We start from the raw sequence: 13472 nt of genomic DNA, 5'->3' as shown, positions 1-13472 counted from the left end.
AATAAAAGAGCAAATCAAACAGAAGAGTAAATAAATAAGGCAATTAATACAAAGATAAATAAATACAGAACTAAATTAAAACAGAAATATCAATTTATGTCACATTTTATCAATTAATTAATGGCTTCCTGTATTGTTCATATTATTTTTGCTACATTTAATGACATATTTATTCATTTATAGAATAATTTATTTATTTATTCATTTATTTGTATTTGATTTATTTTTGGCAGTTTCCATCCTCCATACATTAGCTGCTGTTGGTCAGTAAACTCTAAATCCCTTCCCCCTCCAAAATACATCTAAAGACAATATTTACAACCAGCACAATTTATTGATTTTCTAGACTGGCCTGTTCCAGTTCAGGGTCATGTAAGGGCGAGATTCTAGCCTCTGATAGGTCACCAGTCCATCACAGGGCCAACACTCAGTACACCTGATCTGCATGTTTTTGGACTGTGAAAGGAAAGCGTAACCTGATAACCAAACTGAATTGCCATTTAATGTCACACCATTCGAATTGCTGAAAAGAAAAACAGTGATGTGGCTGTCAGCTGCCCTACATACAATTCCTACATATGGTACTGTATAGAGAAATAACTGAAATAATATGTAAAAAAAAAAAATGCAGGGCACACTGCAGAGTAAACAGAATTTTTTTTCAAAATGTACCTTCTAGTAAACACTGTAATAAAACGTAATATTTTGCACCCCGGTGTCCTGGTTTATCGCAGCTGGGTTGCACAACACTTTCAGCACCACGGACAGCACCCGTTCTGAAAATGTAACTAGACCACTGGGGAGGTGAATTGATGGCAAGTATTACATCGCCACTCAGCAACGCACATGAATGTAGCCACAGGTGCATTGCTTTATTTCCTCCGACCTACTTTCTGATTCTTTTAAAGCATCCAGAAGTAACCAGAAGACCTTAAGGCCTTTAATATAGTAGTAGCAGGGTTGCAAAGTGCTGAGGAGATGAGTGGCATCCGTTGGTTAAACAAACATATAAACATAGATGGCGATTTTGAATTTCATGCTCCAAATTTAGCTGATGACCACTTTATCATCTCGGTAGCATTTCTCACTTAAGACGAGACACCTCATGGCAAAATCATTGTTTTTAACACATGGTCAATTTTGAGATTTTGGGGCTATTTTGCTTCCATAACATGTCTTCTTTCAGACTAGTGGAAGGAAAATATAAAAAAATACACATTTAGGTATTTATTTTACAACTTTGTCTATTTAGATCTGTAGATTTCTCCTAAGTTCACCAAAAGTTAGCATTAGATAATGCCTCATTTGCATATTTAAACATACAATTTCAGAAAACTTGTAATACAAAAAAGTATATATATGTATGTATATATGTAAGTAATCAACTGGGGAAGTTTCATGATGATATCTATTAGTTAAACATGTTTGCCCTATTCCCCTATAGTTTCAAAATGCATGGAATTTTACGATACATATCTTTAAAGGCTATTTTCTCAAAATGAGTTTTTTCTCAGACCCTGAGCCAGAAATCTCCACTTCAGTATCACCAAACTTTCCAGTTTCATTCCTATCTATATTGTGACGCTTTTAACAGGGGGGAAGTTTGTTCATATATCATTCATAGCCTGATTTATAGAACATTTTATTCCTAAAATCATGATGGGAATGGATTTTTATGGCTGTTCTGGGATGTTGTGGAGTGTGAAAACACGCCACAATATTGAATACAAAAACTCTGGCGGAACTTTAATTGACTCCAGCACTATAAGACATGATGCAAATGCACTTGCATTTCCTAGAAATAATTGTTAATAAAATCCTTTTCAAACAGAGATATTACTAAAGTAGAAAGACTTGATTATTCCGTTGGGACTAACTTCAGATCATACTAATTCATGAGGACCTTCACACGTCTGTCTCCTGTGGGACTGCAGACATGTGAAAGCCCTGTGTGGCCACAGTGAAGAGCAAACTACGCAATATGGCTCGAGGCTTTTACTAATCCTGACAAAGCTATTATTTGTCTGCTTCTGCGATTTGAACTGCAGGCACATCGCCTTTATTTAGTTTTCAATTTCCAAGAATTAGTACAGAGCGTCGTACAGAGAAACTGGGTCAAAATGTGTGTATGCATGCAAGGGAATTTTAGAGAGAGAGAGAGAGAGAGAGAGAGAGAGAGAGAGAGAGAAAGAGAAAGAGAGAGAGAGGGCTAGTGTGTCCCATTCCAGAAGTCACTTTTGATAACTCTGTTTCATTTCCTCATCACAGACACAACAGAAAGACAGATTAAAAAGCTTTATTCAAACTAGCATGATCAGGCAGAGAACATTTAAGCCAAATAAGCAACATCAAAAATTCGACAATTAACCAGACTTGGAAAATAAAGCGAGACCATTCTCTCCCATACTGTCTTTGATCCACTAAGTGGTTTGGAACTGGATTGGGTTTTTGATGCGACTCTCGAAGCATACTGTACAATCTGACTGGCAAAATTAGCGGAGGAAGAACTGAGCTGCGTACACGAATGAGAAATAACGCACTTTTTTTTACTATACCAAGCACGAGCACCTCCTGTGCCATTTGATCACAGTGAATACAGAAGATATCAAAAAAGTCTACGGTATAAAAAAACACAAAGTATAAAGCAGTTAAAATTTACAGTAAATGCATTTACCGGTTCTTAAGAGAACATCTGCTCCGAAACCAACAACGCCTTAGCGCTTCAAGGTACTTTATCATTAGGGTAGTGTAACTGTTATTTGTAATATTGTATGACATGCCGTTATTTCATTCATCAACAGTCACATATATCTTTTACAATGCAGAAGGCACGCAAGGAGCTCATCATATGTGCAATTCATGAATTCTTTGTTGGAATCAACCGGTTCAGGCATTGATTGCACACATAACACCACAGCAAGTGATCCCTCATTAAGTGACATCTTCAGTCCGACAGACAGACAGCTGTGTTTGTGTCTGGGATGCTTGGTGCACAACCAACACCCAGGCAACAGTGGGAGAGGATAAGAGAGGTCAGATTTCCCTGACTCAGAACATGAAGCTCGATACATCGAGAAATATTCGCTGCATTACCGAGCGAGTGCTGCGATCACATTTAGATCCGGTGCATATTTCAAAGTGCTCTCATCGGCTTAATACTTCTTATGCACCGTCTATGTGTTCAGATTTTTTCTTGCAGAGTCAGCACTGGAATACTGCAACTATAATTAGCGCCGTGTTCTCCTCCTCCCGATCCCGTCTCCCCACCTCGCCCAATTAGATTGGATCATTTAGCACCCTAATAAGTGGTCCTAATGAGCTCCTTGTTTCTGAGAAATCAAAGTCCTGGGCTTCTCAGTAGTGCAACAGCGCTACCTTTGAGGTCAAGAAAAGTAGTACTATAGTTTCGATTATGTACACTATCAAAAACAACATCATAATGCACTAAACTACAAATATGCAACACAAAATGCCCTTGAAGACGCTCACGAAAGCAGCATTAAAAGTTAATACATAAAATATCTATAAAAACATGAATATTCATAAAACAATACCTTGCCTCATGGACCTTATATTCCCTTGTACCATGGCAAAGATTAATACATTTTTAATATTCTCACTCTTTTCAATAAACAGAGTATTTATCATTACAAAATATTTTTTTTCAAATTTCCACTGTAATTGTATTTTTTTTTTTTTTTTTTGGATTGAATAATATGATTTGCACCGTGTGCAATGAATGATTGCAGTTCATATTTGAATTGCCAGCTTTATCAGTGGGAATTAATAGATTGGGACGATGCTAGCTTATAAGCATGAAAAGCAAAATATTGTTACAAAGAATATATGGAAGCCCTAAACACACATGAATCAAACATTTTTGAATACCATTATCTCAAGATTACGAGTTATATATGTCGTTAACTCGAGAAAACAAGCCTTGTTATCTCAAAATAATTATATCATTTATTTGTGATCTCGAGATAACGGCATTAAAACATTTTTAGGGATCATGTCCGTTTAGGGCTTCTGTAGATATTGACATTTGACCCTGTATTGACGCTTCATCGTGTTTCCATGTATTACACGCTGCCCACTCTGGCCCCGCCCCCCTTTGGTGATGTCAGAATGCCTCCCTCATGCACCCTCACTCAGGTGACAAGCTGAAACAGTATATTCTAGATTTTGAGCATGATCATGGTTCAGAAAATTCAACATTGCAGTGTACTTGTGTGTCTCCCCAATACAGCCAGTGTGCCCAGTGAGATACTTTATAACAGCACACATATCTCTAAGGTATGAACTGTACACCTGATGTTAGTGAGGATCTCAAAAGTCTTTTTGCTTCATTATAATTTCTATAGAACTACAGTATCTACAATCAAATAAAATGAGAAACAATGGGCCTCATGCAAGAACATTTTCATATTCTTGCCTTAACTTTTTCTTACTATTTTTCGTACTGTGGGCTCGTACGAATGTACCACGTCAGATTCAGCAAACACTCCTAACTTCAGATAAATTAATAAATAAATTAGCATAATTAACACCCTTATGATCCCATATAAGGCTATGTGTCCTGCCCCTTTCATCTGTCTCTGCCAATATATCAGCACACTCTCTTCCAAAGGCCTGACGCACTAAGGTATCCAAAAGAAGTAACGGTATGTATCCACAGGGACGTTTTTTATCGCGAGGGGTCACCTTGCTTCTCAGCATTGGATGCTTGATGGGCTGTCACTTGACACAAGGCCCTAGGCACCTGATTGGAGGAACGCTTTCCCTCGTGGGCTGCTGCTCCCGATTTTCTAACCTCAAACAACATGGCGGCTCGTGAACCGAAATGTGTTTCTGAAAACATTTTATGCGAGAATTAAGCCATGCAGTTGCTGAGTCTGTCTTTATTTTGGATCGACAACGCTTAGTTTCAAAGTTTCTCGTGAGTTTCCAGAGGCGGCGAGTCGCACCGGACGCCCGTAGTTTGCATAAAGTCGACAAGACCTCAACTTCATGCAAATGAGGAGCGGGCGATATGACGGTCTGTCTCTTAAATCGCACCGCCACACTGCCAGAATGCATCGCACGGCTGCTTACATAGACAGTGAATGGGAAGCGTGGATAGCACGGAGCCTGTGGACACGTACCTTAAGTCAGCCACGACGCGCCCGGTTACACTTCCCATTGACCTTATTGCTGTATATACAGAGACAAATTAACCTTCAATTAGTGCGTAATCTAAGTCGTTTTGCAGTCTGAGACGTTCATATTGATATTGTAGTGTTATACAATAGCATCAATGGCCAATTTAAATTTATGATGATATCATTAGGCTATATGAATACATTTTTAATTATATTATAATTTGATTTGCAGAGTCAAACAGCATGAAGTCAACATAAACTCAAAATTGCTTCAAAGTAATGAAACTTAGACAGGTCTGGACCACTCATAAATTGTGTTTGTGTATAAGAGAAACTTCAAAAAGTTATCTTAAATCACTCGTACAAGCCATTTAAGATTGAATCTATTCGTACGAGTGGTTCTTGCATGAGGCCCAATGTATCTCCTATGTTGTTGTTTTTTCCCCTTTTACAGTTTTATGTTCTTTCATTCTTTTTTTGTCATTTTCACACATTCATCACTGTTGAGTACAACAAACATCGTAAAAAAAAAAAAGTTGGATCATTGATTATTTTAACGGCAAGTTACCAGTTGACAGAAGTGACCCTTGCTGAATGGCAAGACTCATAATACAGTAGAAATTATTAGTCAAAAAAGATAAACACCAAGTGCAAAGCCTGAATCAGTGACGTAACCAGCTACAGTTCGGTATTCATCAGACTTACGGAAGAATCATATTCACCCTGATTCGTGTGTGTGTTTGTGAATAGGCGTGTTTTGAAGCTTGCATGATGTCGACTCGCGTATAAGTTGAGATGGTTTTCTAGAACTACAGCACACAGCGTAAAAACCCTGGAGAGAAGGCAAATTTGTCCACTGAGGAGTTTCAAAGCGTTAAGGAAGGAATGATTTACTACATGAGGCAACTCTAGAAATGTCCAAATTTCCTGCCATAAATTATTTAAATTCTCAGTCCAAATATGTTGTAGAATCATGCAGATCCATGCTTATTAAAAGAGAAAAGACGGTAGGAAGCTGAGGTGGTTCGTGGTCGATGTTTGTACGGAGGATTTGGAGGGAGCTAGAGAGAGAAGGAACGAGTTGGAGCAGAGGGACCGAGGGAGGACAGTTGTTTTACATCTTCTTTGTGAGTCACAGGGAAGAATTCCAGCCAGAGACTCCCATGAAGAGATGATTATATCATGGCAGTTCTCTTCTGGGCTCCTGCTAAAGAGACAAGAACATATATAGAATTAGCCGGCACAGAGAGTCAACCTCGATAGAAACTTCTAGAAAGTCCTCACTCATGCAACATTGGATCTTGACTGGTTACTGCCACCATGTGTCGTTGGGTTTCAGGGATATTTCAATTCAAAGATTAATCAATAAATTGTTAATTTCTTTTCTTTCAAATCAGAATTTTCACCAAATCATCAGACTAACATACACAGCTAAAATAAAAAATGACAAAGCCGTAAAACTTTATAATAACCATCATTTATAAATGGGTCATTGATAGTTAATTAAACTTAGTTAATAGTTATTTTACTGTTGTTAACAAAGATAAGCAGTAATGTTTCTTAATTATTAGTAATGCTATAATTTCTGTTGTACACATTATAACATTTTATATACTATATTAAGTATTCGTTAATGATAACCAAAGGATTTGTAAACTTTTAAGAAATCATTTGTAAAAATATATATATATAAACAGACCAGAAACCAATTACTGACCATTGACAAAGTATTAACTATTAATCTAAATAATGTTTACAGATGCTTTACAAAGTATTTATTAACCATTTAACAAGGTATTATAATCATCAGCAACTTTACAATAGCTATCCAAATTATTAACAAAGTGTTTCAAATATTTATCTGTGTAATGTTTAAAGACGTTTCTTAAAAGTTTACAAATCATTTTTTTTATTATTAACAAATACTAAAAACAGTTATAATGTGTGCAACAATAAACTGTTAAAATAAATTATAGCATTACTAATAATTAGTAAACATTATTAATTATAATCTCATGGTTGGTTAACAGTGAAATAACTATTAATTAAATTCTAATTAACTATCAATTTACCATCAATAAATTATGGTTATTATAAAGTGTTATCGACAAAGCCATTAAGGGAAGCATAGGGTGTAATTAAAGCATGCACAAGCAGGCATCACAATGTGCTATTTGGTATTTGGTGGGCCAATAGAACAGGATAGGCTCCGTATTATTAATATTATTGGCCATAAATTTGAAACATGTCCAAAGAGAAGTCATGTGCAAGGATGTGGAGATACTTGATACAGTCTGTGCTCTCAGGTATGTTACATGCTGAGAACCTATTCGGGACAAATCATTCCCTGATCCCTTTTTTTCTCTATCTAAGCCATCACTTTGCCCTGAATCTCCGCCAAGCTCGCCAGATGTGCACAACACAGGTCTGACCAGCAGCCAATTTTATTCTAATCTCAGCTCTCTGTAAACTGACGAGAGAGAGACTGGCCAATTTAAATTGCACTGCTCACAATAGCATCGTACTGGAACAGATAGTGTTGTGTTTGTGAGGAACAGAGTCTGACCGGGGACAAATGGAAATATTAAATTCTGCTCTATTGAAGCAGGACACTATGTTGACCGAAGGAATGCACCAAATATTTGCAGTTTATTTTGAGCCAAACCAAGAATGTATACCAAATAGGGAAGGATAGAAAATGTCTACACAATTCTAGTGGCTCTACAGAATGTAGTTAGCAACCAGCATACCTCCAGTTGTAGAATGGACTTCCTTTCATTTTGAGTACTTAAGAACAGGAAAAAAAGAGAAGTTCAGTGGTACGTGTGAAACTCCGACACTCAATACATACACATCATACACTCTCTCTCCACACACACTTGTGTATTTATGCATGATGTTTAATCTTTTACTCGTTTCAGTTTAGTCTGCAGGTCCAGCTGTACAAAAGCAAACAACATCTGGATGTGTTCCAGCGGTTCTACATTGATTATTACGGTCTACTGTGTGCAGGGGCGCTGCTGGAGACTCTACAGACCCCCAGCATGATGCATCTCAGTACAGCTATATGTCTTGTCCTTGAAGAGAACCCCTCCATGTCTGGGCTTCTTTGAAGTACTCCCCCCTCTCTTACACACCCACTAGTTATGCTCTGATTGCGTGTTATGCATCTGCAATAAATGACCTACATACTACATAAGACATCGAACAGTGGCACATTTTCAGTTTGGGGGGTTATTTGTTTGGCCTCATTGTGCAATGGAGGTGCAGATAGTTTGCGCTAGAAATGCACTGATGAATGAACATCAGCGTGACTCTATTCTTATTCTTCGTTGTAACTTATTTCCCAGATTTTTTCTGTTGCCTTTGGAAATAGGTACATTAAAGTCCATTATATAATCATATAATATAATATAATAATAATAATAATAATAATAATAATAATAATAATAATAATAATATTATATATATATGTATACAGAAAAAAATGTCATTGCCCTCAGAGTTATATCAGCTGGAGGACATTGCATACCCAGACACAAAATAAATAATAATAATTAAAAACATCTTTGATTTTCAGTGGTGGGATGTAACTAAGTACATTTACTCAAGTACTGTACTTAGGGATAATTTTGAGGTATTTGTACTTTACTTGTTTATTTCCATTTTCTTCATCTCAGAGGGAAATGTTGTACTTTTAACTCCACTCCATTTATCATATAACTTTCCAGATTCAGATTAATAATACAAAATACAATCAACAAATCAACAAATAAATGATATTATTATATCAATAACAATGTATAAATGGCAATGCCCAGCAGAAAATGATCAAGCTACCCAGCAGTGTATGAAGTAATATATATATAAAATATATATAAATGAGCTCCACCTTTACCAGCTGCAAGATTAAAGCGATGAACACATTAATCAATCAATAATTATAGTCCAATTATATAATATACATTATTCTGAAATGGGCCATTTTGCATAATGAGTACCTGTACTTTTTGCACTTTAAGTATTTTTGGATGATAATACTTTTGTACTTTTACTTAAGTAAACATATGAATGGAGGACTTGTAACTTGTAAGTATTTCTCCACTGCCGCGTATTACTTCTTTTACTTAAGTAGCAGATCTGACTACTTCTTCCACCACTGTTTATTTTTCGGTGTCAGCCTAAATGCACATCAAAAAGCGTGTGAGAGTTACAGTGATGGGAGAAGTACTCCGATCCTTGACTTAAGTAAAAGTACAATAAAATGTATCAGTACAAATAAAAGTCCTGCATTCAAATCCCCCCCAAAAAGCACAGAAGTATTAGTAGCAAAATGTACTTAAAAGTACCAACAATAATAGTACTGCAGAAAACATAGCCACTGTAACTGATACTATTATATATGACATTAATACATTCTTAATACAGATACACCCTAGTAGCATTTTGATGTTGTAAAGTAGCTGGTCGAGTTGGAGTTAGTTTTAACAACTTTATATCACAGACTATATGTAAGAACTTTATATACAGTTGGGTAGTTTGATTCTGTAGGTTAGGACTCCTCCAGAGTATCACAGGATAAATCACAAGATCATTTTACCTTCACAAGCCTCAAACAGTTATTTAAAGAAAAAACATCTGAGATGTTGTGAGGGAAAATGTTACAACTCATACATATCTGAAGCATGAGAATGAGCCCCAAATACACACTGCTGCTGTTTTTGTCAGGGGCCAAAAAGGTTGGGAAGCACTGGATTTAAAGATGCATTATTGCGTAATTTATAAACTTGTGTTTTTGTGTAAAATCCACCACTGTGAACTAGAAGAAAATGTCTTTACCAGTAGTTGCCCCAAAGTGTCTCTATATTTAGAATAATGAATAACGTGTATATGAAATAAAATAACCAGAAACATAAAAGATTTATACTTGACACTGAGAAAATTATCTTTCTAATTTTGCACGTGACCCATTTCAAATGTATTCATAACTACAAAATGATGGTAGTTTAGTATACATTCAGTAGTAAAGACGCTTCTTTGAATCTGCAAAAAGTATTAACCACATTGCAAACATGCACCCACATATACAACAAAACATTTGTAGCCCTTCCAGGGAGAAAAAAATCATGACATGTAGGAACTTTTTAAACCACAGTAAGTCCCTGAACACACCGATTTGTTGTCTCATCAACACTTGTTCTGGTTCCGGCCGATTAGACTGTTATCAGGTCATTAAATGTGGCATAATCAGTGGTTATAAGCCTCATAGATGTGGGACAGTAGGGCCCTGCTAGACACAATAGTAGGTTTTGTCATCTATTCACATAGTCGATCTTAACTAAGTGGTTTTGTTGCCTAAAGAAGCTTTTTTATATTTGTGTTCAAAACATGATGTTTCATTCAGTTTTACAATGCATTAGAACGTGTTGCTTTTAAGTTTCACTTTCACTTTCACAACATAGTAGGCCCCTACTGACCCACATCTATGATGGTAATAGCAAGCGATAATGCACATTTAATGAGCTGATAACAGTCTAATTGAGTGCAGGTTCCCTCTGTGTGGTCTGTGTGTTTATACATACCTCCAGTGTGGACGCTCTGGAGTCTGTGGTCTCGCTTGGCCCTATGCTCCTGGGTATACTGGACACAAAATACCCAGCTCCTTTGGGAATTATCGGCTGCCTCACGACCACTTTGCCTTTCCGGGTCTCTGCGAGGAACAAACTGTACCAGTAGGCATCGCTGGAGATCAGGGTGGAATCTGCGATGGTGGAGCTCCTCTGGCTGATCACGCTGTTCCTGCTGACCACACTGTTTCTGTTGGGAGGCGGGATCTTGAATTGCTTTGGCTTTGGCTTTTGACACTTCAGCACGATAATAACCAAGATGGTTATTAGTAGCAGAAATGACACGGCCCCTAAACCGATTACTAAGTACAGGTTTAGGTCTGTGAAGACGTCGTACTCTAGTGGCAACTCTGTGGTCTCCGAAAAGGACATTACGTGCTCCACTGTTGATATCTTGATGGTGACGGTGGCGGAGAGGGCAGGTTCGCCGTTGTCTTTGGCGACAATCACCAACCGCTGTTGTCTCGGGTCTCTGTAGCTGAACATCCTCGTCGTCCGGATTTCACCGTTGTACTGATCCAGGCTGAAAAGGGTCGAATCGGTGATCTGTAGGAGCTGATATGTGACCCTGGCGTTCTGCTCAGAATCTGCGTCAATGGCGATCACTTTGGCTATCAGGTGCCCCTTATCCGTGGATCTCGGTATCACCTCCTCTACCACGGAGCCCTGCGCCCGCCAAGGTGACACTATGAGAGGAGTGTTGTCATTCTGGTCCAGGATGATGATGTGAACTGTCACGTTGCTGCTCAGCGGGGGGAGGCCAGAGTCTCTAGCCTCGATGTGGAAGAGGAAATCCCTCTCTCTCTCATAGTCGAAGGTCTTCAGGGCGTAAAGATCACCGTTCTCAGGGTTGATGGAGAACAGCATTGACATGGACGTGTTAACAATCTCTTTCTCCATTATGAAATAAACCAAGTACTGGTTCTCATTGAGATCCGGGTCAAACGCACTAAGAGATGTCAACAATGCCCCCGGGGGGTTATTCTCCATGACGTGGATCGTGTAGAAGGACTGGGAGAACGCGGGCGCGTTGTCATTGACATCCAGGATCTCTAAGGTGATGGTTTCGTTTTCAGATAAAGGCGGCGAGCCTTTATCCGTCACCCTCAGCGTGATGTCATATTTGCTTATCACCTCTCGGTCCAGCGGCTTCGAAACCAGCAGCTCAAAGTAACCCTCTGAGGATTTGTTCAGGAGGAACGGCAACGACTTTTGCCGGTTCAAAGTGAGCACCACTTGCCCATTGGCCCCGGAGTCCCTGTCGCTGACGCTGACCACCGCGATCAGCGTCCCGACAGAGACGTCCTCGGTCAGGGAACTCTTCACGGACTTAATGGTCACCTCGGGGTAGTTATCATTCAGATCGGTTACAAACACCGTGACTTTACATGTCCCCGACTTCGGGTTGACCCCTCTGTCCTGAGCCTGGATGTGCATCTCGAAACTCTGACTCTCCTCGTAGTCGATCACCCCCTTCACCTTGATCTCACCTGAGTTCGGATCGAGCGAGAAGAGCTCTTGGGTCTTCTCCGAGGTGTACAGCGTGTATGAATATATCAACTGAGCATTCGTGCCTTCGTCCAAGTCTGTCGCGTTTAAGGTCATGACAACTGTCCCTGCAGCCGAGTTCTCGGAGACATTGACTGTGAACACCGGCTGACTGAACAGGGGGGCGTTGTCATTGATATCCAGGACGTTAATAACGATGCTGGCTGTGCCGGAGCGTGGAGGCACTCCTCCATCCACAGCGGTTAGAATCAGATTATGAACCCCATGCTCCTCCCGGTCCAATTGACCATTCAGCACCAAATCGACATATTTGGAGCCATCGCTGCCAGTTTGTATGTCAATGTTGAAGTATTTGCTCTCGCTGAGATAGTAGGTCTTGATGGAGTTCGCCCCCACATCTGCATCCACCGCGTTTGTCAATGAGAACCTCTCACCGGGAGGGGTTGCCTCTGATATGTCCAAGTGCATTGTCCTCCTGCGGAACACTGGCGCGTTATCGTTTATGTCCATGATCTCCAATTCGAGGTTGAAAATTCGAATGGGGTTCTCGAGTATGACATCCATTTTCAGAAAGCACGAGGTGGTTTTGGTCATGCATATGCTCTCCCGGTCGATCTTCTCGCGGATCACCAGCTCCCCCGTCTCTTTGTTGATGTCGAGGTAATTTTTGCTGTGGATGACATCGAGCTTGGCGCTGCGCTGCACCAAACTGCGAACATCCAGACCCAGATCCGTGGCCAGGTTGGCAACAAAGGAGCCCTCTTCCATCTCCTCCGGTATAGAGTACCGGGTGATGGAGAGCGCGCGTCCCCATAACGCAGTGAATGTGAAAACAGCCGCGATGAGACGTGTCCGGACAGCCGGTGGAATGACGCGCGCCATCGTTGTGGTATTTTTTTTTCTGAATAGAAATTAATTAGATCCGTTCCTTATACGATCAGGTTGTGTGGATGCAGCAGGGGAGCGCCGGTGTCATTCTTGCCTCCACCAGTTGTAGCTGTAGCTGCAGTAGCAGGCCATGCACGGTACAGTACAGTAGGGCTGGCTGGATGGAGGAGCGCGGCTCTCACAGCAGCGCTCTGCAGGGGCGGAGGAAGCATCTGCGTGGGCTGCTGAGGGGGGCCCACTGAGACTAAGGGGGGGGGGGGGGACAAAATGGCAAAAATGACACAAAATGGCACAAATTGGCACAAAA

The 13472-nt window shown here is 39.7% G+C and overlaps 1 protein-coding gene across 3 annotated transcripts; it reads right to left on the bottom strand.

The window, feature by feature from the left end:
- Window positions 1–2280: 2280 nt before the first annotated feature.
- LOC141752784 (protocadherin alpha-C2-like) lies at window positions 2281–13362 on the bottom strand. Of its 3 annotated transcripts, none has more exons than XM_074610949.1 (3): window positions 10724–13362; window positions 7892–7928; window positions 2281–6348 (listed from the first exon to the last, which is right to left on the bottom strand). In XM_074610949.1, the coding sequence occupies exons 1-2, from the start codon at window positions 13157–13159 to the stop codon at window positions 7917–7919; spliced, it is 2448 nt and encodes an 815-aa protein (XP_074467050.1). In that variant the 5' UTR covers window positions 13160–13362; the 3' UTR covers window positions 2281–6348; window positions 7892–7916. The 3 variants fall into 3 exon arrangements, with proteins under 3 accessions (XP_074467050.1, XP_074467051.1, XP_074467049.1); XM_074610950.1 differs by having other exon boundaries at window positions 2281–6345; XM_074610948.1 differs by lacking the exon at window positions 7892–7928.
- Window positions 13363–13472: the final 110 nt, after the last annotated feature.

This window comes from Sebastes fasciatus, chromosome 16 (assembly GCF_043250625.1).
Source record: "Sebastes fasciatus isolate fSebFas1 chromosome 16, fSebFas1.pri, whole genome shotgun sequence".
Lineage (NCBI taxonomy): Eukaryota > Metazoa > Chordata > Actinopteri > Perciformes > Sebastidae > Sebastes > Sebastes fasciatus.
Note: the sequence above shows the minus strand (reverse complement) of the source record. Positions and strands in the feature narration are given on the sequence as shown.